General features: G+C 36.9%; 1 protein-coding gene and 1 pseudogene across 15 annotated transcripts in view; one reads left to right on the top strand and one right to left on the bottom strand.

The window, feature by feature from the left end:
* Positions 1-22,595, top strand: part of RGS22 (regulator of G protein signaling 22) — a 176,608-nt gene that overhangs the window by 69,740 nt on the left and 84,273 nt on the right. For all 15 annotated transcript variants that reach the window (XR_006198137.1, XR_006198136.1, XR_006198135.1 and 12 more), the window contains 3 exons: positions 4,772-4,886; positions 6,722-6,844; positions 7,628-7,729. Coding sequence is in view for 7 of the 15 variants with exons in the window: in XM_042923377.1 (XP_042779311.1) it covers positions 4,772-4,886; positions 6,722-6,844; positions 7,628-7,729 (340 nt within the window). In the remaining 8 variants the exon portion in view is untranslated. The remainder of the gene's footprint in view (positions 1-4,771; positions 4,887-6,721; positions 6,845-7,627; positions 7,730-22,595) is intronic.
* Positions 4,172-4,673, bottom strand: LOC122211251 (annotated as a pseudogene).

Below are 22,595 nucleotides of genomic sequence, written 5' to 3'. Positions count from 1 at the left end.
TGGTGTTGCATTGTGTAAATTCTTTATATATTTTTGTTCCTAACCCTTTATTGGATATGTCATTTGTAAGTATCTTCTCCTATTCTGTAGGTTGTCTTTTAGGTTTTTTTTGGTTGTTTCCTTTGCTGTGAAGAAGCACAGCACATACTTCAATCAAGTCCCAATGGTTTCTGTTTGCTTTTGTTTCCCTTGCCTCAGGAGACATATCTAGAAACGTGATTATGGTTGGTGTCCATGAAATTATTGCTGGTGTTTTCTTGTAGGGGTTTATGATTTTAGGTCTCACATTTAGGTCCTTAATCCATTTTGAGTTTATCTTTGTGTGTGGTGTGAAAATGTGGTCCAGCTTCATTCTTTTGTATGTAGCTGTCCAGTTTTCTCAGCACCATTTGTTGAAGAGAATGTCTTTTTCCCATTGCATATTCTGTCTCTTTTGTTGAAGATTAATTGACCATATAATTGTGGGTTTATTTCTGTTGGCCCCTAAATTCTTAGCTACATTGTTAGCACTCAATTTTTTTTCTAGCAGATTAATTTTTGTATTTTTTTTTTTCAGTTTATCTAGTTGGTCTTCAAAGGGAGAGTTGGTCTAAATCACCTTGTCTGCTAATTCCAAAAATAGTTTTGGTTGTATATACTTTTCTTGCATTATATTAGTTCCCATGAACTCATCCCCATGAAGAAGACATTATCTTAATTTTTCAAGTGATAAAACAAGTGAAAAGACATACAGGTATGAACTGAGAGAAAAGTTGAATTTTGAGAACTATGCATTGTTTTTATGTTTAAGTTTTGGCTAGATATAGTGTATTACAGTGAAAAGGCAAGATAAAAGCTAAAACAATAATGGAGGTTCAGATAGTGACATTTTTCTGTGTCACATTAGGGAATTTGGAGTTGATTTCCCATGCAGTGAAGAACATCTAGAGAGTTTTTTGTGTGTGTCATTTATTAAAATTAAATTATTTTATTTTCAAAATTGGAAATATATACATGGTTCAAAAATAGTATCATGCTATACACTTATTGCATACCTTTATATTTTTCTTAATATTTAAAAAAATATTTATTTATTTGTTTTGAGAGAGAGGGAGAGAGAGAATCCCAAGCAGGCCCTGCTCTGTCAGTGCAGAACCTGACGTGGGACTTGATCTCATGAACCATAAGATCACGACCTGAGCTGAAGTCAAGAGTCAGACACTTAACCAACTGAGCTACCCAGGCGCCCCTATGTATCTTTGTTTTTACTGAATTTATCTAAAGTGTTTCATAGCAGTAAATGTACTACAGTAATAGATATACTATAATCTGTGTTTTCTGTCGTTTCTTGTTCTTATAATCTTATCTCTCCTTATGTCTGGTTATCTTTCATTTTATGCCAAGTATTGTTGTATTTGTACTCTATTAAGGGACATGGACATTATTTCCAGTATTTGTCGTTATTAAAAACAATGTTGCAATGGATATTGTACATTGGCTATATTTCATGTTAATGCATATGTCTACAGGATAATTTCCTAAAAGAAGAATTTCTAAATCCAAATTCATGTGATTTAAAAAATTTTTAAGATATTACCAAATTGTATTTAATAGGAGTTGTAACAATTTATACTCCTTTCAGATGTATGAGAGCATCCAGGCTACTCTGTGCCTTTTAATTAGAGAGTTTAGTCCATTTCCATGTAAAATAATTATTGATAGGTATGGACTCATTGTCATTTTATTAATTGCTTTCTAGCTATTTTGTAATTCCTTTGTTCCTTTTTTTTCTTTCTCTCTTCTTTTGTGATTTGATGATTTTCTGTACAGGGAAAAGGTATTTTAAGGTGGCAGAGACTTGAGCTTGTTAATATGCTTAGAGTAGTATCTAGTGAAAAGGAAGAAGTTAAAGATTGATGAGAAAGAAGAAGGCCTGTATTTTCTTTTTTTTTAAGTTTATTTATTTTGAGAGAGACAGTGCATGCATATGTGCGTGAGCTGGGGAGGGGCAGAGAGAGAGGGAGAGAGCGAGAATCCCAAGCAGGCTCCGTGCTATCAGCATGGAGCCTGACGTGGAGCTCAATCTCACGAATTGTGAGATCATGACTTGAGCTTGATTCAAGAGTTGGATGCTTAACTGATGGAGCCACCCAGGCACCCTAAAGGTTTATATTTTCAATGGAGAATGGAAAGAAGAGTTCAAGAACAAAGGCCATGGGATTAACCTTCAACAGGAGATAGGACACTTTTTCCTGAGACAGGATGGAAGGAAATAAGGCTAAGTATAGGTGGATGTATTTGTTGATAAATAATTTAAGTCTTTTCAGCTGCAAATTACAGAAAACTTGACTGACTATGGCATAGACAAATTGGGCTTATTTTTCTGACAGAATAAGAAATCTGAGGGTAGGTAACTGCCAGCATTGCTTCCCTGGATCAGAAGTATTAGGGCCTGAATTTTTGTAATGTTCTTTGCCATTCTTTCATGTTCATTGATGTTATAGCTCCAGACATCAAGCTTTCCAATCATAAAGGAAGAAGGGCAATTTTCATTAATCTTTTCCCTTTGGTCAGAAAAGCGAGCTTTCTTAGAAGCTCCCCAGCAGACTTCATTTTGTATCTCACTAGTCATAACGATATCACATGGCAATCCTTCTCTGCAAGATGGTCTTAGAAAGTGAGTATTTAGCTTTATCAGTATGTCAGTGGTGCTAGTTATAAAGCTATGTCACTGGAAATGGGTGTTGAGTTAGCCAGTCAAACAGTGTCTCCTTCATTGGGGAGTGGAAACTGAAGCACGTTGTACCTACCTTTTCCCTGAGAAACTGAAGCATATTTTACCTACATTTTGTCTGAGAAGAAGCTGCAAAGTAATCTGCTGGCAGATTGGAATGCAGATATATTGGTGAAGTGGAATGGGCGTTTTAAGGAGCTGGAAAATAGGGTTTAGAATAATTGCAGTGCGTTATGGAGAGGGAGCTGGATAAGAAAATATAACAAGATAATGTCTGAAGTCATTAGTCTAGCTCCAAAATCTTCCATTATCTCGAACCCCACACTATCACATATAAATCCTTTTGAATCCCACCTGTTGTGAGGATTAAATATGATAATGTGAATTGTGTTTAGCACAGTGTTTGGTATGTGTTATATGGTATTCACTTAACTGTTAGTGTCCTCTTACCCTAAGCAAATTAGTTAACTTGCTGCCTCTATTTTATTTTATTTTATTTTGTTTTGTTTTATTTTATTTTATTTTATTTTATTTTATTTTATTTTATTTATTTTTTTTTTACTTGCTGCCTTTTAAACAAGGCTTTCCCTACCTACTTTCATTTTTGCTCACTATTCCCCCCATCTAAAGAACCTCTCTAAACACACACACACACACACACACACACACACATATGCACACACACACGCACACACATATACATGCACACACACACATGCACACACAGAATTCATCTGCCCATTTTTTCAGGGAAAATATCATTTCTTTCATTACTAATACAGCTCAAAGAAACTTCTTGTTCTTACATTCCATAGTATTTATTATCCATTCCCATCATTTGGCATCTATAATATATTCTTGAATTCATTCAACCAACAGTTACGTTATTGAGAGTCGTCTTTCTGTAGGACTAGATTTCATTTTTTCAACCATCTCTTAAAGGCTGTACCTGATACTTGCACTGTTTTTCTCCCTATTCTCTCACAGTGTCCAGATGCATTTGTAAGATTTATATACGCGTATAAATAAATTCAAATATTATATTCAAATATATATGTACATATGTATTCAAATACATATATATGTGTATGTGTAATACACTTCAATGGAAAAAGAAAAGCTTCAAAACCGGAGTGTGTTGCCCTGTTAAGAATGTCTGATGTGCATTTCAAGTATTGGAAGGCAGTCATTTTTACCAAAGGACAATGTCACTAGGACATATGGATTGTAATTGTAACACAAAGTATGGAAATGCAATGGTGAATGGCAGCAGAAAGAGGAGCCACTGGCAGAGACACAGAACAATGAGTGGGTGCTTTGGGAGTAAGGCTCTGGGAGATGAAGGACACTGGCCCCAGGTCTGGGGTGGATGTCTGGCCAGCCATCTGGGCTCCAAGGGGGATGCACATAACTGGCAGGATTCTAGGAGAGGGCATCACTCAGCCTCCAAACAAGCCTCTAGCTCACAGTCCCAATGGATATGCTTTCTGACTTCCAGGAGGATTTCTTTTCCGACATGTAGTAACAATACAGGAAACCTAAGACAATAATGCCTATGATGGGCAAAATCCAATATGACCAGCAACTTTTGCACAGGTATCTTTTGAAGGGTCCTTCTTACCACTTTCAGGTTTAAGATCACTTGGATGAACATCACCAATATAGTACTACTTGAGCATTTCTGTGGCATCAGAGGAGTGGCCGACATCTTCAAAGCTTTTACTTGTGTCTGCACCAGCTTGTTCCTGTAGAACCTCTTCTCCCCCAGGATGCTTGTTATGGAAATGGGTGATATCATAGACTCTCCTGTGGATCACCAGCCATATCTCCTTCATGGAGTTGTGCTTCACTGCCTCCTCCAGTCAGTAATACAGCTGATAGAGGTCTTGACCCCTTGCCTTTTTCCATTTTTGCTGCGTGCTTCCACAGTTGCAATTGGGCCTAAGACACCTCTTCTCCACCACTATCTGGGTTTCTGTCACTCCTAAGAATTGATGCCATGTATACCAAGGGTACTCAAAATATGTTGATCAATTAGTTCTCATTCTTATAATTTAGGTTGAGGCACAGATCAGAAAGCACCAGAGTTATTCGCTTAACATCTTTTACTGATATTTCTGAATGTCTGAAGCCCCAGCTGGATAGAAGATACACTTATACAGAAGAACCTTTGGTAAGTATTTTGAGATTAATTTGATTCTTCATTTAACTGGCTTTAGAGAATTCTTTTAAATGTTTATTTGTTTATTTTCAGAGAGAGAGTGCACGTGTGTGCAAGCTGGGAGGGGCAGAGAGAGAGAAGAGGGAGAGAGAATCCCAAGTAGGCTCCATGCTGTCAGCACAGAGCCTGATGCATGGCTTGATTTCATGAACCATGAAATCATGACCTGAGCTGAAATCAAGAGTGGGATGCTTCACTGACTGAGCCGCCCCGGTGCCCCACTTTAGAGAATTTTTATTGATTTACCGTAGTATTTTTTCTTTACTAAACAACGCATTTTATTTTCTCCTTCCGAAATGATTTTTTTAATGTTTGTTAAATTCATTTTTGAGAGAGTGAGAGACAGCACGAGTGGGGAAGGGGGCAGAGAGGGACAGAGACACAGAATTCGAAGCAGGCTCCAGGCTCCAGGCTGTCAGTACAGAGCCCAATGGGAGGCTCAAACCCACAAGCCATGAGATCATGACCTGAGCCGAAGTCAGACACCAACTGACTGAGCCACCCAGGTGCCCCCCTGAGAAGGATTTTTATACAGAAATTTCCTCTGTGTTTCCTTTTGTAGTACCATGTTGCTATATACTCCCGTTGGTTACTATTTTCAAAAACAGCTGTGTTCTGGTTTAGACACAAAATAAGACTATTATTTTTATTAAATTGTTAACATTTGATAAAAAATAATTTTAATGTTCTCTTGGGAACTTAGACTTTTTATGAAATTCTATTTCCAGTGTGTGTCTACCTTGATAATGTGGATTTACTATATCAGTTGGAGGTGACAAGTTTACGTTCCCTAAGGACTATACTTTAGGTAGAAACCTTGGTAGTCCCAATAGAGTCTGAACACTTAGATATAATTTTGCATATCTTTTTATTTTATTCTAAGCAAACAGTGCTCTTTTTCTTCCAACTAGGATTTTTTTCCCACCAAAATAATGATTTTTTTAAAATTTTTGGAATGCCAATAGTTAAACATCATAAAAACGTTAAATTCTCACTTTAGAATTTGTTTAGCAGAGGGATAGAGACAGAGAGACACTGTAACAATGCCTTAAATTGTTCATGCTGCAGTTATCTCAAGATTACAAAGAAGTCTGAGTTCCACACAGCAAATACCAAAGAGTTCCTATGAACAGTAGATATCCTTTTGTTTTGTAGTCACTCTTGTGCTTGGGGAAGTAGCCAGCTTTCTGTGTTTCAAGAATGGTATTAGGGTTGCCAGCATTGTTGGCAGAGAGGCCCCAAAATAACAAAGTTTTATGAGAACGTATATTGCCATTGACTCTCTGAAGGCCTTGACCTGTACAGGGTGAGACTGTCCAAAGAGGGGACCCCCTGAGGACAGTTAATGAGCAGCACTGAGAAACCTTGAAGATGGTTCTTTTTATAACTTTCTTGTAGCTATTATAGCATCACCTCAAGGCTAAAATAACAGTAAATATGTAGGAAAGAGGCCACCAGCAGAGATTTGGAAGCCTCCTAAAATGGTATCACTGTGCCTGAAACATGAAAATAATTGAGGTTGAGAAGTCGCTTTAACATTAAGTTTGAAATCAGATTGGTTTATAATAGAATGAAGTCTGCTGCTAGGGTTGGCTCCATAAATGGATCTTAAATGACAGTCAGAGGCAAACATACTGCATTAATTACTTATATGGTACAAAAGTAAGATAAAAAGTCCAGCAGGAAAATGACAGCCTGGAAGAATTTATGAAACCCTGTTGTTGGACAGTGTCGTAAAAAATCACCATGTTCTTGGGTGGATCATGGACTTCTGTTTTGTTATCTAGGTTAAAACCATGGCAGATGGTGCCTTGGGAGGATTTGACATGGAAAATTTGTTGCAATCTTTGTATGTAGAAAATAGAGCTGGATTCTTCTTTACCAAATTCTGTGAGCACTCAGGAAATAAGGTAAAAAACAATGATTTTAAATCTAATTTTATACCTTTGCCTTAGTTTAAAATAAGAGAAGTTGAAATAATTCAGTGGTCAAATAATTACATTTGATGTTAAAATCCCATTTCTTCTGGTAAGAAATTTTATCCTAAATATTTAGTAACAAATGTAAGCATCTCAATTATCATTTTCTTTGTTCACTATCCTAGTAAAATTACAAAGAAAACAAAATACAGACAAGGATTGACTTGCATTATTAACAATTTATTCTCATGTAATTTTGTTTTAGTGTAATATAAATTAAATTCAGAGTTGGTTTCTATCAGTCCTTTAATTTTTATTAAAAATAACTCTAATAATTAGAAATTGCAATGGATAGTGGAAAATTTGCCAGTTTTTTTGTTTTGTTTTGTTTTGTTTTGCTCGATATAAAGTATTTCAGTGGTTCAATTATGAGAGTAGTGGTTGGGTTTAATATGATATGCATTTGCCCATATACATCAAAATACCTGGTTTCATGCCAGAAATATGTAATTACTCTTTAATTGTTAACTAGCATGCTTCCTATTTTAATGGCCAATTATGTGAGAGGCATACATGCAAAATATAATATTTTAGTGACAATACCAAGAAATATTTTGTATGTTGCCAATTTGTGATAGAAGATAAAACCGTCTTAAATTGAACCTGATTTATGGCAACACCATGGAACTAAACAATTAATTATATTTGAAATCAGAGCTTTGTACGGCTTTAATAATTGGGTGGTAATGATTTATGTATTTTTTCCATCTGCAGTTGTGGAGGAATAGTGTGTACTTTTGGTTTGACCTACAGGCTTATCATCAGCTCTTCTACCAAGAAACACTTCACCCTTTTAAAGTATGCAAACAAGCCCAAGTAAGTACTAAATAATGTTGGTTCAATGAGCAGCTCTGAGTACACAGAGACGTGAAGAAGTTGTGTCCAGCCCCAAGCAAGAGAAATCTGGGAGTACAGGCAAAAAGGGAGCTGTTCCCTCGCTGCCATGGGATTACTTTATTTAAATGTCAGTAGAATATTGTTTTGTAATCTGATTTGTGGGCTTCCAGTTTTATCTCTTTTGTTTGGTTTGCTTTATTTTCTCTTTGCTAGCAATTACTTGGTCTTCCAAAAAAGGACATCCCATATTTTTTTTGATTTATGCCTTTTTGGTTTGGTTGTGAGTGATTTAAAAGAGAACCCAAGAGAGGACTTGTCATGAATCATTGAAGTGATGGGGAGCAGAGGCATTGACCAAAGTGTTTGCTGAGCTTCCTGCAGGAATCAACTGTGGACAGACTCAGGCTGGTGACCTTGTAGAGGGCGGGAAAGGATGTTGACTGTGTGTGGTGTAGGCTCTGTGTCATCGCCTGTGCTTGTGTGTTCCACACCATGGAGACCAATACTGAGTGGTAGAGAAGAGAACATCTCAAGACCACCCTGAAGCAAAACAGAGGAGGAAAAAAAGATACAGGAGGAAGAATAGAGGATTCCCTGCAGAAGGAGACAGAGAGAATGGCCTCTTTTGAGGGGGTAGAATGAAAGGGAATAGAATTATGACTCAAGCTGACTTAATCTTTTCAGTTTTTTATTCTTTTATTTATGATCTTTTATGGAGAGAAGTCTTCAAGCCTAGAAAACTGCAAATCACGTCCGTATCTGTTGACCATTTAAGGGGTTCTTACAAGCTGGAATAGTCCCATTCCAGAGAACCTCTCCCTGAATGATGCGGAGTTAGTTGTGTCATATTATTTATTACCTTACACTCTTATTCAAGATAGTGTAGAGTATTGCTGCTGGATGTTTGTTGTTAGCTTCCACCACCTGCACTCTGGCATTGATAACTGTGCTTTGGAAATCAGCTGACAGAGCTTTGTACAATTTTTACTATGCAGACAAGGGCTTCAGCTTCTACCTGGTCTGGATCTGGCTCCGTGCAATCATAGAGTTATATCTCTAATTTGCCAGTGCCATTTTTTGAGACCACACCGTGGGCTCTTCCGTTGTTAACCCTTTACCTGTGAGTCTCCACTTGCCCTCCTCCCCCTAACCTATTGCCTCTCTCGGGTGGAGTACCATCTGTTATTTATTATGTTCTCACTACTGCAAAGCCTCCTCCTCCAAAAATCTTCAGCTGCTCAATCAAGTGGGGCCTTTGTTGTTGTTGTAATCACCATATTTCCCTGCACTTGTAAAAGTGGAAATTCTTTTTAAGTTTGTTAGACTTACTAACTCTTAGTAATGATATTATTCAATCTACTATAGAAGTATTGTGAGATAGGATGCAGCCAAGTTTTGGTTATTCTGAGGTGGATTATTCTGTTTTGGGGTTATTAAGGTCCATAAAACTTTTATCCTCCTCTAGATTATCTTTAAAAAAAATTTTTTAAGGGGCACCTGGGTAGCTCAGTTGGTTAAGCATCCAACTTTGGCTCAGGTCATATCTTGCAGTTTGTGGGCTCGAGCCCCACGTTGGGCTCTGTGCTGACAGCTCAGAGCCTGAAGCCTGCTTCGGATTCTGTGTCTCCCTCTCTCTGCCCCTCCCCCACTCACGTTCTGTCTCTCAAAAAAATAAGTAAATGTTAAAATTTTTTTTTAAAAAAAGAACTATAATTGGCATACAGTGTTATATACAACATAGTGATTCAACACTTCTGTACATTACTCAGTGTTCATCATTGTAAGTGAGTCACATCCGTCACCAAATATTATTACGTTATTGACTGTATTCCCTATGCTCTACTTTTCATTTCCGTGACTTATTTTATAACTAGAAGTTTGTACCTCTTAATCCTCTTTATTTTATCCATCTCCTCACTTACGTCTCCTCTGGCAACCATCAGTTTGTTCTCGTATTTAAGGGTGTTTTTTTTGTTTGTTTGTTCATTTGTTTTGTTTTTTAGATTCCTCATGTAGCCCCAAGAGGGTATTATGTTAAGTGAAATAACAGAGAAAGATAAATACCATGAATTCACTTATCCTTCCCTAGGTTATCTTTTGGGGAGTCACAGCAGGTGGGGGGAGGGAAACAATGGAGAAAATTACTTTCAGGTGAATAGGGGGACACCAAAAGAGCAAGTCATGTTTTTGGTTTTGTTTTTGTTTTTTTACATCTATGGTTACTTTATGTTTTAGTTAAAGGAGCAGTTGTCTACATTGGTTTAGGTTTAATTATCCAAGATTTCTGTGCCTCCAGAGGCAAGAATTGCCTCTAATATCATAATCCTATAGATTCGTTTCACAGTGTGAAATGCTATTCATTTCTTTATAATAGAAATGCTATATGGCTTTCTTCAAGAGTGTATCTACAATACAGATATTTGGATCAATGGTGTCAGTGGCAGAGTGCAGTCAGCTGGCATTGTGTTAAAGTCACTATGAACTTGATTTTATATATTTTTTATACATCTGACAAGCTGTATGGTAGGAGACCAAGAGTTGCTTCCAAGAGACTTACATGCTTTTCTGTATGCTAGTAGGCAGATGACATACCTTGGTGGCAGTGATTTGACATGAGGGACTGTGGTCTAAGAGTTTCAGCTACAGTCTTGGGCATATCCTGAAGATTTTACTGCATGGCCTCAAGATAGAATAGTGCGGTTAGAAGCCAATTGAAATGGCAAGGAGAAAATTCTCTGCACTACCATTGTGCAGAGATAGTCTTTCACTAGCAACAGTTTGCTGGACTACCATCTATCACTGCTAAGATTTGGAGCCTAGATTGTTGCCAAAGATAGTCCTACTGCTTTTTCGATACTACCCACTTGCTCTGATGATAGAGCGCTACAATAGAATGGAGCAGAGCTGGGTACCACTGTCTTTTATAATGTCTTTCACCTTTGTAGAAATCGTTCCGACAAACTCCATCCCAACAAAAACTATGCATTTAGAATTTACCACTCTCCATAGTGTATACATTGAGAATTTTTTGCAATTAGTAAACAAATGTGATCATAAATATTATACATGTTCACACATGTGTGCACCACTTATTCGTATTAGTCATACACACAATTAAAAAGTGGGAAAGAGGAAGAGAGAAAAAAATGGTAAAAATTAGAGCCTGGAAGACAACTTACTTGGGGAATGTAGGAGTTAATGAGTGGAGAGGGTAGGTAAGAATGAAATGTAAATGAGGATTAAGAGGATTTGCTTACTTTTACTACAAAGTGCTACTTAATATAAAGATAGTCTTGCAGCAGTGTGAGATTTTTGCCTTATTCAAATGGAACGTCAGGAGAACACACTGTTTTACTGTATCACTAGATCAGAGGGCATATGACAAAGAAGGAAAAGAATCACAGAACTTGGAGTTGAAAGAAATGAATTTAAATCACATGCTATTATTATTATGCTAGTTCTTAGCTGTGTAAACGTAGTCAAGTCACTGAGTTTAAGAAGCCTGTTTCATGTTCTATAAAATGTGGCTGGCAATAATGGTTTACATTTTATTTCCTTATACTGCTTTAGAAGTTACATATTCTATTTCTGTTTTCACCCTTACAGTTTTAACATGCATACCAAAATTAACAACGTCTACAATTAATCATCTTTATTCTTTCAAAAGGTTTAGGATATTAGAACACTTTAATTCCACCATACCTTGCCCATTTTACATATCATTTTTGCATGGCATTTAAAATTTTCTTATGTACCTACAAAGTAGTCATCATCGTCTGTTTTTGATACTGTTGATGCTTGTGTAGATTTATTCACACGCGAATTTCATGCTTACCATTGTTTTTTGCATCATACTCCTTCCTTTGGGTTTCATTTCTGAAGAATATCTTTTAGTAGGTTTTTTTTTTATTATTAGAATTTACTAGTGGTAAACATCAGGTTTTGTTTGTCTGAAAATGTCTATTTTAATTCTCTCGTTGATCATGTAGCTGCATATAGAATTCTAGGTTGACGATTTTCTCTTAGCACTTTGAAGGTATTATTTTACTGCCTTATGGTTTCTATTGCCATTATTGAGGAGTCTGCTCTTGTTCCTCTGCTTTTCCTCATTATTTGATTTTAAATCATTTCTTGGACTTCAGTGTTCTATATTTCACTTCAGTGTGTTTACCACAATTTCTTGGATCTGAATTGCTTGTAAAATCTGAGGAATTGTGTCTTTCATCACTTCTGTAAAATCCTCAGCCATTATTTCTTTCTATTTCTATTTCTTTCTACAGTCTTTCTCTTTTCTGTGTTCTGTCATTCTGGATTCCCCGGCTGGTCAATGTTGTCAATCTTATATCTCTCTTAATGTCTCTTTCAAGTTTTTCCATCTTTTAATATCTGTGTTGTATGTTGTAAATTGAAATAGAACAATTTCCTTTGATTTTCCATCTATTATTTCTTCAGCAGATTTCAATCTGCTATTTAACCCATCCATTGAGTTAAATTATTTTAAGAATTACGTTTATTATTGGACATTCTACTTGTGTTTTTCAAATCTTCCTGATGTTTTTGTCTCATTTTCCCTCATGTTTTTACTTCTTCTTTTATGTCTTTAAGCATTTTAAACATATAATATGTAGCTGTGTTAGTTATCTGTTCCTGCATAAATAGTATTACCATAACTATGTGATTTAAAATGATACACATTTACTAATTTCACAGTTTACATAGGTAAGGAGTCTGGGCACAGCTTTGCTGGGTCCTCTGCAAGGCTGTAAATCAAGATGTTGGCCAGGGCTGGTTTCTCATCTGGAGCGCCCCTGGGAAGGCTCTGCTCCATGGTAGTCAGCAGCATCTGGTTCCTTGCAGCCACTGGCTGAGAGCTCAGTTTTTTGCTGGCTGTCAGCTAGAAGCTTTGCCAGCTCTGTGCCACGTGGCGTGGCCCCCTCCATGGTGGCAGCTCCCATCATGGCAGCTTGCTTTTCCAAAACCAGCAATGGATGGAGTTTCTTAGCAAGACAAGCATATAACACACACACATATAATCATGTGTATCTCATCACTGTTGCTATATTCTATTGGTCAGAAGCAAGCCACATGTTATGCCCACACTTAGGGGGAGAGAATTCTAAAAGGGCATGAAGACTAGGAAGCACTGTGTTGATGGGAGCCACCCTAGAGTCTGGCTGCTAGAGTGTCCAATGATTTTATGCTTTGCAGTTCTTGGGAGAACTAATTTTGCTATTTATTATGTTTGCTGACATGTTGGATTTCTTCTTTTGTGTACTGTAATTTTGAATTATGAGCTCTTCAGTGAGGTGTTTATCTGTGCTGCTTATACTAGGCACATTTTCAATGCTAATTTCTCATCTTGGATTTTCCTTATTTGCCAAGTGTAATCTTGAAAACCAAACCCTTATGATGGTAAATTCACAATAATTAATCCTTAGTAGATATTTTTTTTCTTTTTGCATAGAGTCTAGGCCAAGACAAGCAAGCTTCTGTTTTGTTTCCTGGATTTGATCAATGTAGGTATAGGTAGTGACAGAGACAGAGACAGAGGAAGAGACAGAGATAGAGATATAGAGATACACACATACATACATTTTTTTTCCTATTCTGAATTTTACATTGTGTATACCTCTTCAAGGATCTCTGTGTACATATAGCTCTTAATATAACTTTTCCACCTAGTGAGGGTCCAAGGCCTTATCTCCCAAACTCAGTGGCTCTTAAAATCCATACCCTTGGTTTACTCTATGCTAATCCCATTGTCAGCTCGTACTTATCACCCTGATTTTTAGTATATTCCTTAATTTTGGCCCCTGGTGGTTTTCCTTACTATCTCAGCCATATATTTAAAAGAGTATTTGTCATATTTTATCCAGTATTTCTAGGTATTTTATAGAGAGAGGGTTTTCATTTTCAAGTAATCTAGCCTGTCTGTATGCCAGAAAAGAAGTCTCTGCAAGAAGCAGTCATGTGTTTTTGAATTCAATACCCACAGCAAGTATACAAGGGATTTTTATCCTGTTTTTTTATGGATAAAAAGAAACTAAATCTCTAAAATTTTAACCTTGCCAAAGTTTCATAGCTAGAAACAAAATTAAGCCCAAACTTGAGATGCAGAACCTATTTCAATGTTGCACTTTAGCCTCCTTTACCCTATGAAAGTTCTCATGTCTACTTCACAGGACTTTTGTAAGGATTGCATAAGATAATGTGGGTGGATACAGGCATACCTTAGAGATATTGTAGATTTGGTCCAGAACACTGCAATAAAGGAAATATCACCATAAAATGAGTCAAACAATTTTTCTTTGGTTTCCCAGTGCATATAAAAGTAATGTTTACACTACACTGTAGTCTGTTAAGTGTGTGATAGTCCTATGTCTAAAAAGCAATGTGTGTACTTTAATTAAAAAGCACTTTATTGCTAACAAATGCTAACCATCATCTGAGCTTTCAGCAAATCATATTTTTTTTTTGCTGGTGGAGGGTCTTTCCTAGACATTGGTGGCTGCTGACTGATCAACAGAGTGATAGTTACCGAAGCTTGGAGTGGCCGTCGTGATTTCTTAAAATAAAATAACAATGAAGTGTGCTGCATCGTTTGACTTTCTTTTACTTGACACTCAGAGGCCATTGTAGGGTTGTTAACTGACCTAATTTCAATATTGTTGTGTCTCAGGGAATAGGGAGGCCCAAGAACAGGGAGAGAGACGGGAATGGCTGAGTGGTGGAGCAGTCAGAACACACACAACATTTATCCATTAAGTCTGTCATCTTCTATGGGCATAGTTTGTGTTGCCCCAAAATAATTACAAAAACATCAAAGGTCACTGATCATAGATCACCATAACAAATAGGATAATAATGAAAATGTGTGAAATGTTGCGAGAATTACCAAAATGTGATATGGAGACATGAAGTGAGCAAATGCTGTTGGAAAAATGGTGTCAATCGAGTTTCTTGATGCAGAGTTGCCACAAACCTTCCGTTTTGTAAAAAATGCAGTATCTGCAAAGCACAGCAAAGCAAAATGCAATAAAATGAGTTTTGCTATATAATGTAAAGCACTCTGTGGAATAAGTAGGTGTTATTATTGTTAGAGTCGATACTTAAGGTTCTCTCAATTATCTAGATAATGGGGAAGGAAAAGAGCAATTTGAAGGTATTGAAGCCAATAGGTTGGAAGGACAGCAACTCCTAAATTCATAGCTGTTCATTTAATCAATACGGGAACTTAATTGAGTTTCAAAATACAGCTTAAGTCAAACATATACTTCATAGAATATCTTTTACAGTATTGTTGCTCATTAATTAACATTCACTGAAAGCGGCTATGTGCCAAGCAATTAGAACAACGTTCTTGGCTTAATGAGCTCACTTTCTAGTGGGGGGGGGGGGGGTGTAGAAATGATTAGTGAAGTATTTCAATTTTATTTTAAATAAAACCAAATTAACAGCACCTTAACTGGAGATTAAATTAGTTCTTTTTTCACCAGGAGGTAACAGTTTTTATTTATTTTTTTGTTCTCTTTAAAAATATTTTTTTGTGGGGTGCCTGGGTGGGTCAGCCGGTTGAGTTTCTGACTTTGGCTCAGGTCATGATCTTACAGTTCATGAGTTTGGGCCCCATATCGGGCTCTGTGCTGAGCCTGGAACCTGCTTCAGATTCTGTATCTCCCTCTTTCTATGCCCCTCCCCCACTTGTGTGTGCTCTCTCTCTCTCTCTCTCTCGAAAATAAACATTAAAAAAAATTGTTTAAATATATTTTTTTTGTGGGGGCTGCCTGAGTGGCCCAGTCATTTGGGCATCTGACTCTTGATTTCGGCTCAGGTCATGATCTCACGGTTCATGGGTTCAAGCCCCGCACTGTCCTTGGTGCTGGCAGTGCAGAGCCTGCTTGGGATTCTCTCTCTCTTTCCCTCTTTCTTTCTGCACCTCCCCCACTTGTCTGTCTCTCTCTCTCTCTTTCTCTCTCAAAACAGGTAAATAACTTTAAAATTTTTAAAAATATTTTAATTTTTTAGATGTTTATTTATTTGAGAGAGAAAGAGCATGAGTGGGGGAGGGGCAGAGAGAGAGTGAGACAGAATCTGAAGTGGGCTCCAGGCTTTGAGCTGTAATCACAGAGCCCAATGCAGGATTTGAACTCATGAACCACAAGATCATGACTTGAGATGAAGTCAGATGCTTAAACGACTGAGCTACCCAGGTGCTACTAAAGATTTTATTTTTAAGTAACCTCTACACCCAACATGGGGCTCAAATATACAACCCTGAAATCAAAAGTCACATGTTCTGCCCAGTGAACCAGCCAGGCACCCCTCCTTCTTTTAATTATTGAATTATAATCTACATACAGTGTTACATTAGTTTCAGGTGTACAACACAGCAGTTTGACAGTTCTATGTATTACTCAGTGTTTACCATGATAATTGTAGTCACCATACAAAGTTATTACAATATTATTGTATATTGTTAATACAATATTATTGTATTGTTAATACAATATATTTGCTATGTGATACTTTCCATCTCTGTGACTTATTTATTTTATAACTGGAGGTTTGTAGCTCTTAATCTTTTTTTAATCCATTTCACCTGTCCCCTCACTCATCTCCCCTCTGGCAACAACCAGATTCTATTGGTTCTATATATTTAAGATTCTATTCGTTTATTATTTGGTCATTTGTTTTTTTAGATTCCACATATGAGTGAAATTGTATGGGAGTTGTCTTTCTCTGTCTGATTTATTTCACTTAGCATTATACCCTGTAGGTCCATCCATGTTGTTGCAAATAGGAGGCTCTTTTCTTTTCATGGCTGAGTAATATTCCGTTATATATATGTGTATACACACATATACACACATACACACCACATACTTATCCATTCATATATCAATGGACATTTAGGTTGCTTCCATATCTTGGCTACTGTAAATAATGCTGCAGTAAACATAGAGATGCATATATCTTTTTGAATTAGTGTTTTCGGTTATTATTTTTTTAAAATAATCATCAGCTTCTTTTCTAATACCTGTAGGAGGGAGAGAACTGTTTCCTTCTTTTCTCATTTTTGAGCCAAAAACTTTTATCCTTTGGTCTTATTCTTATCCTATGAAGCAGTGCAAGATAAATGTCTCTCTTTTGGGTGACAACATTTCAAACAAAAAACTATAATGTCATGTTTTATTCATAACAACATTAGACTAAATCTCAAATCTTTTCAGTATCTTTTACCATAGCTAGATGAAATCTTGACGTTTGGAAGTTCCTCTCCTGACATCTCCATTCAGTAATTTGAGAGCTTGGAAATATTCCAGCCTCTGGTGAGAGACCCTGTTGCTTCTATGTATGTACATTCCTCAAAGAAATCACTTGATGGGTGGGTCCCATGGCAAATAAGTCAGTCTTAAGTGACTACTACTATCTACCCGGAGTCTGTAGTGCTGTCACTGGTTTATTCTTGTGTTTGCAAAATTTCACAAGAGAGAAAGAACACACAAAAGCTGAGTCAATAAATGTCATCAGACCCATATTATGCACTGATATTTTTGGGAAGCCTAAGTTATGATCTGATGGTAATGCAGAATTCATTAATATATTCATTCAGAAATTATTTACTGCTATCCTCATTCTCTCTGGCCCCAAATCACTTTAGTTTCGTATTAGGTTAGCTGAAGACACAGTGTAGAGCCAAATGAAGTTCACACCAGGTTGTGCAGCATAATCCTACCTGAGGGTTCTACAGGTGCGTCCATGTATTTGGCTCCTTTTCTCCTTCCTATTCCTGTCTATTACTGTAGAAACAAGAAATCAACATAAACTGGATAGCTGTTGGATCACCAATACAAGCATGTGTTCCCCAGCCTAAAAACTTTTCCTGACATTTCCACAAACATCTATCAAACAACTAGGCTCTGATCCATGGTGGGAACCCTCTGGTCGGGGCGGGGGTGGGGGTGGGGCAACAAAACACACACAGGTGCTATCAAGGTTCGAGAATGTGCTCTTCTTTTGCCTACTTTTCCAGAGAACCTTGGAAGGATTGAGAAATAAGAGACCATGTAGCTCTTTACCCATAAAATTTGCATTGCCTGACAATGTTTCCCAATGTAGTTTGAACTAATTTTAGGTAACCAAAACTTTGGGTGTTACCATAAATTCCTTTGAAAAAACTTCTTACAGCACAAGAGGGACAGTGTTGAAATTTTTCCTGATAATCAACTCAGTTTTTTTCCTTGCTTGCTGCCATCCATTACCTTAATTGTTTAGCTCTTCTCCTTACTTGGCATTTACAGGATTTAAATACTTCAGGGTGGTCCTGACATTTTCATTAAAGTGCTATGAGCTAAGTGCTCCCTGTCTAGGCTGATGGTGTATTTTCAGGTGCACTAACAGAGCTCATTATTTCTTTACACAGCAGCAGCATTAAGAATCAAGCTGTGTTTCCTAAAAGATGAATGGGCATGGGTAAGGGGTGAGGTTGGGGTGGTGATTTAATATGGAAAATCATGTGCCTCTTCATAGCTTTATGGTAAGTTTCAGTGTCTTTATAATTAGGCTGTGTCTTGAGTGCTAGGCAATTATTATTCAGGCTTTGTTGCATTATTTGTTTTTGTTACCAGAGAGATGGTGTCCCAAGTAGCAGTCAGGCTTGGAATCCTGAGCACAATGAATCACTGAGCATGAAATCAGCAGAGTTCTCATCTTGCATTGCATTTTATTGCGCTTGCTAGTGAAGTGGATTCAGGAAGAACACATATAGCAGCCAGCTTTCTGGCTAACAGTTATTCATTCATTTCCCCTATTCCTGATGTTTATACCAGCTATACACATTCAGTCTTAAGATTTTAATACTATGTGATTATTAACCAAAAGAGGATCTCCAAAGATCCTCTTTTAATCCTCTTGTTTCAAGAAAGGTCAACATATAAATTCCCCTAAGCCATAATTATCATTATACCTGACATTTATTTAATGTTTACCATCTCTTAGGTTCTGTGGTAGTCATTTTACGTGGATAATTGTCTTTAATTCTTCACAATCCCAAGAACCAGATATGGGTATTATCTCCATTTTACAGATTAGGAAACCGAGATTTAGACAAAGTGAATACTTTCCTGAGGCCATCCGTTTAGCAATTAGTGAGCTTGGAATCAGACCCAAATATGCAGACTCTAGACTCTTCTAAAGTTGTTGCTTTCTTATTACCGTCTCTAGAAAAAGGAGTATCTGTTTATCACCTTATTTAATCTTTTCATTTTGATATCTTAAACTATCTTTATAGACATCAGATACCAAATTTCATCCTTAACCTTTCCCCCCACTGGACTGTTAAGTTCCATGAAGACTGTCTGCTTTGTTCACTTTGTGTGTTCAGAACTGGAGCTGGCATATAAAAGATGCTTTAATATTTACTGAATGACCGAATGAGCTCATTGGCAAATTTCTATCCTTAGCAACATATTATAAACCTCATTGTAGAAAATCACTGATTATATATGACTGCCAGCCAGGCGTTTTTATTTAAAAACATTAAAAAAAAATAAAGTAGTTTAATGAGCCTGCATATACCATTACCCAGCTTCAACCGTGAACAGCATTCTGTCTTTCTAGACATGCTGTGTGTATAGTTCAAGTTTGCTTTTAGAAAAGAGCTCCTGAGAAATTTCACTGGAACAGCAGTGAAGTCTCCCTGTCCTTTTCCTTTTCCACCTTACCGGAGGAATCTTAAAAATAAGGTTGCTTCCTGAAACTGAAACTGTGAAATCAACGTGTAAAACAGTGTGTAAATAAAACACAGCAGTTGTCTAGACAATGGTTTCACAGGCCTGCAAGATTTAAAATGAAGGCACCGGTACATTTATAGAAGGGATGTTCCCACCAAGAAGAGGCATTAGTCAGCAGTGCATTCACAAAGGGAAGTTTTGCAGAGACTGACCTTGACCTCACACTTGAAGCACTATCCTTAGCTGTCTACTTCCTAAGCACCTTATTAGCCTAATAGATCCAATAGAGAGAACATTCATGGGGATCATAGTTAACTTCCCTTATTCTGACTGTAAGCAACCTCTATACTTAAGCTTGCTTTCTAAGGTGATGTGCTGGCTAACATAAACATCCAACCTGTTTGACGGTTGATTTTCTCATTGTAAAGTAATCCCTCAATGATCTGGTTTCATTTATCAGTTTCTCTACCTTTGTTAGCATGGATTAGCTTCCTTGTGAGACAGGTTTTTTTGTGTGTTTTTTTTTAAGTCAAAAATGTTAAATAGTCATACTTTTCTCATTGAATTATTCTTTGTTCACTGACTTTCAAGAAATTATTTTTATTGGAGGTTAAATAATTCCATTAGTTTAAATACATGTTTTGTTTTTGTCGGTTAACAGGTTTTTCTTGTTAATTAATCCAAAACTTACCAAAATAATATACTTATTTGTTCCTTAGGTTGCCTTAAATTTTGTAGTAATAACTCTTTTTGTGTGTAATTGTTTATTTTATTCCCTTCTATATTAATCAGTTTTGCTTAAAATACCTTAAGCAATGGCCCAAGTTAGTCTAAAGTCTAGTATATTTTGTCCCTTGAATTTGTGGTTTGTTTTTGGCTTTGCTTAACATGTTCTGTTTTCCCTCCTGACTTTTCATTCTGTCCAAAATGATTCAAGTTTGTTTCATTCTTTTATCCTACTGGCATTTTTTTTTTAAGGTTCTCTTTTGCACTGAGTTCTTAGTAGAGTCTGAGTAATTGCCAGAAATTCTCCATTTGATTGTCATCACATTATCTTTTTTTGTGCAACCCCATTTGTGTTGATCTCTGCAGTAGTTTGCCTCTCAGTATCAGGATGTTGCAATCTCTAGGAATCTTTAAGATTCCTAATTGAAAAACCCCAAGGTCCTTCACATGAAAACCCATTTGTGGAAAGCACCATCTGCAATTTATTCCCTCTCGGCATAGCTTCTCAGTAATGTTTTTGAGCTCCTAGTGGGATATGAGAGGTCATTAAAAATCATCATTTTTTCCTCTTTTTGTAGAAAAAAAAACTGGATTGCTTGAACTTGCTCATTATTTTCTTTTTCTGCCTCATATGAACTCAGATAATGATGTTCTATGCCCGGTAGAGCTGTGAATGGTTATGAAAACAGACCTCACTTTTTGCTGAAGTAAATATTTTGTGATTTCTGAAAGTGTCCTGTATCAGGACATTTATATTCCTTTTTTAAATCCCTCTAGGGACTCTTTGCCTCTAGGTTTTTGAAACACAGTTTCATCTTGTTGTTTCATATAAATTCCAAGAATAGAATTTTTGAGCCCAGTCGAGAAGATCCCACATTACTTACTATTTGCCTCAAGCACAGCAATATGTTTTGTTGTTGTTGTTATGGCTTAGCAGACATCTGTTCTGTTGTGTTTGAGGTTATCTGTGAAACGATTTTGGTTTTTTGGGAACCTCGACACTGTATCAAGATCCATTAGTACCAGTTTTATTTCCCATGATGCTTCATGTTTTTTCCTCGTAGCTGTTCCTTATATTCTCTCGGGAGGACTAGTTAACAAGCTTTTCCCCACTAAACGCTTACATCCTCTGATTTACTAATCAGACTGAAGTTAAACTGAACGTTTGAAGCTCAGCTTTGCCCTTTTCTAAATGAGGACTCTGCAGAATGTAAAGTTTCAAAGAAAAGCTTGTTTTCGCTCTTCTTGCAGTTCAACTTTACTCCAATTTAACTATTAAAAAGAACTTTACTGTATCCATGTTTTAAAAACTGGATGTCAACTAAACAGTACTTAAGTAAACTGTTATAAACTGGCATATACTGGTGTGAACTGGTATATTCTGGTATGTGACTTTGCCTCCAGTGAATATTTGAACTAGTTGGTGTCATTTGCCTTTTTTTCTGACTTTATTTCTCTCTTTTAGCAATCATGAGAGGAAAGGGGAGTATATGCCTTTTAATCAGTGATGTGATGATAAATATTTAACAACCAGCTCTCCAGGGGGAAGAGCCGTCCTGATCTGTACCATTTGTGTATCTCTGGGTGTAAATACTCTCACCGCGAATGATTTCAAGCTGCCAACATGACATCACTGAACACAGGGTTAGGAAGAGACATGTGTTAGAACATGCAGTAGTATTTCCACCATTCAGATACAACAGAGGTAAACTACCTCAAGAGAACGGGTGATAGTAAAACAGTAAAGTCATTAGGAAGTGATGAATTTTGAGTATTCATTATCTTTGTTTCCAATATAATTGAATTGTAGGTTTATGTAATTTAGTTTCTGACAATAACTACATTTATCAACCTGCTTACATAATCCCCCAAAATTCATGAATTCGTGAGCTGGTATGAGGTGGTTACCGTAGACCATTGCTTAAGACAGAGGAAAAGAGAGGACAAGAGAACTTTCACTCTGATCCTTTCAAGTTTCTCTAATGTTACAGTTATAGACAACTGCCCTCCACCTTTATTTTTCTCCCATCCTTTAGAGACTGCTTATGAACCCCTTGCTTACACCTACCAAAGAAGGCACATCACCTTTGCTCCAGAATCTCCAGGTCCTGCACAGTTTGCTTATTATGAATTGAAAGAAGGAGCTTATGGAAAAAAGTGTATATTTCAGTAGCCAAAACCTTTTTTCTTCTTTTGTCTGTAGAGCGTTTGAAATAGCGTCATGGGTTTTATGGGATATGTCTTCTTCCTTGGGAGCCAGCTAGGTCTTTGTTGATGCCACCTTATCAGCCCATCTGGCAGAACCCTAAAGCTGCCTCCCGATAAGTAGAAGGAAATAGCAGCAGACAGCTTTATATTTCCTGTGCTCTTGGTGGGCATCTTGGGCA

Source organism: Panthera leo, chromosome F2 (genome assembly GCF_018350215.1).
Source record: "Panthera leo isolate Ple1 chromosome F2, P.leo_Ple1_pat1.1, whole genome shotgun sequence".
Taxonomy (NCBI): Eukaryota; Metazoa; Chordata; class Mammalia; order Carnivora; family Felidae; genus Panthera; species Panthera leo.
Note: the sequence above shows the minus strand (reverse complement) of the source record. Positions and strands in the feature narration are given on the sequence as shown.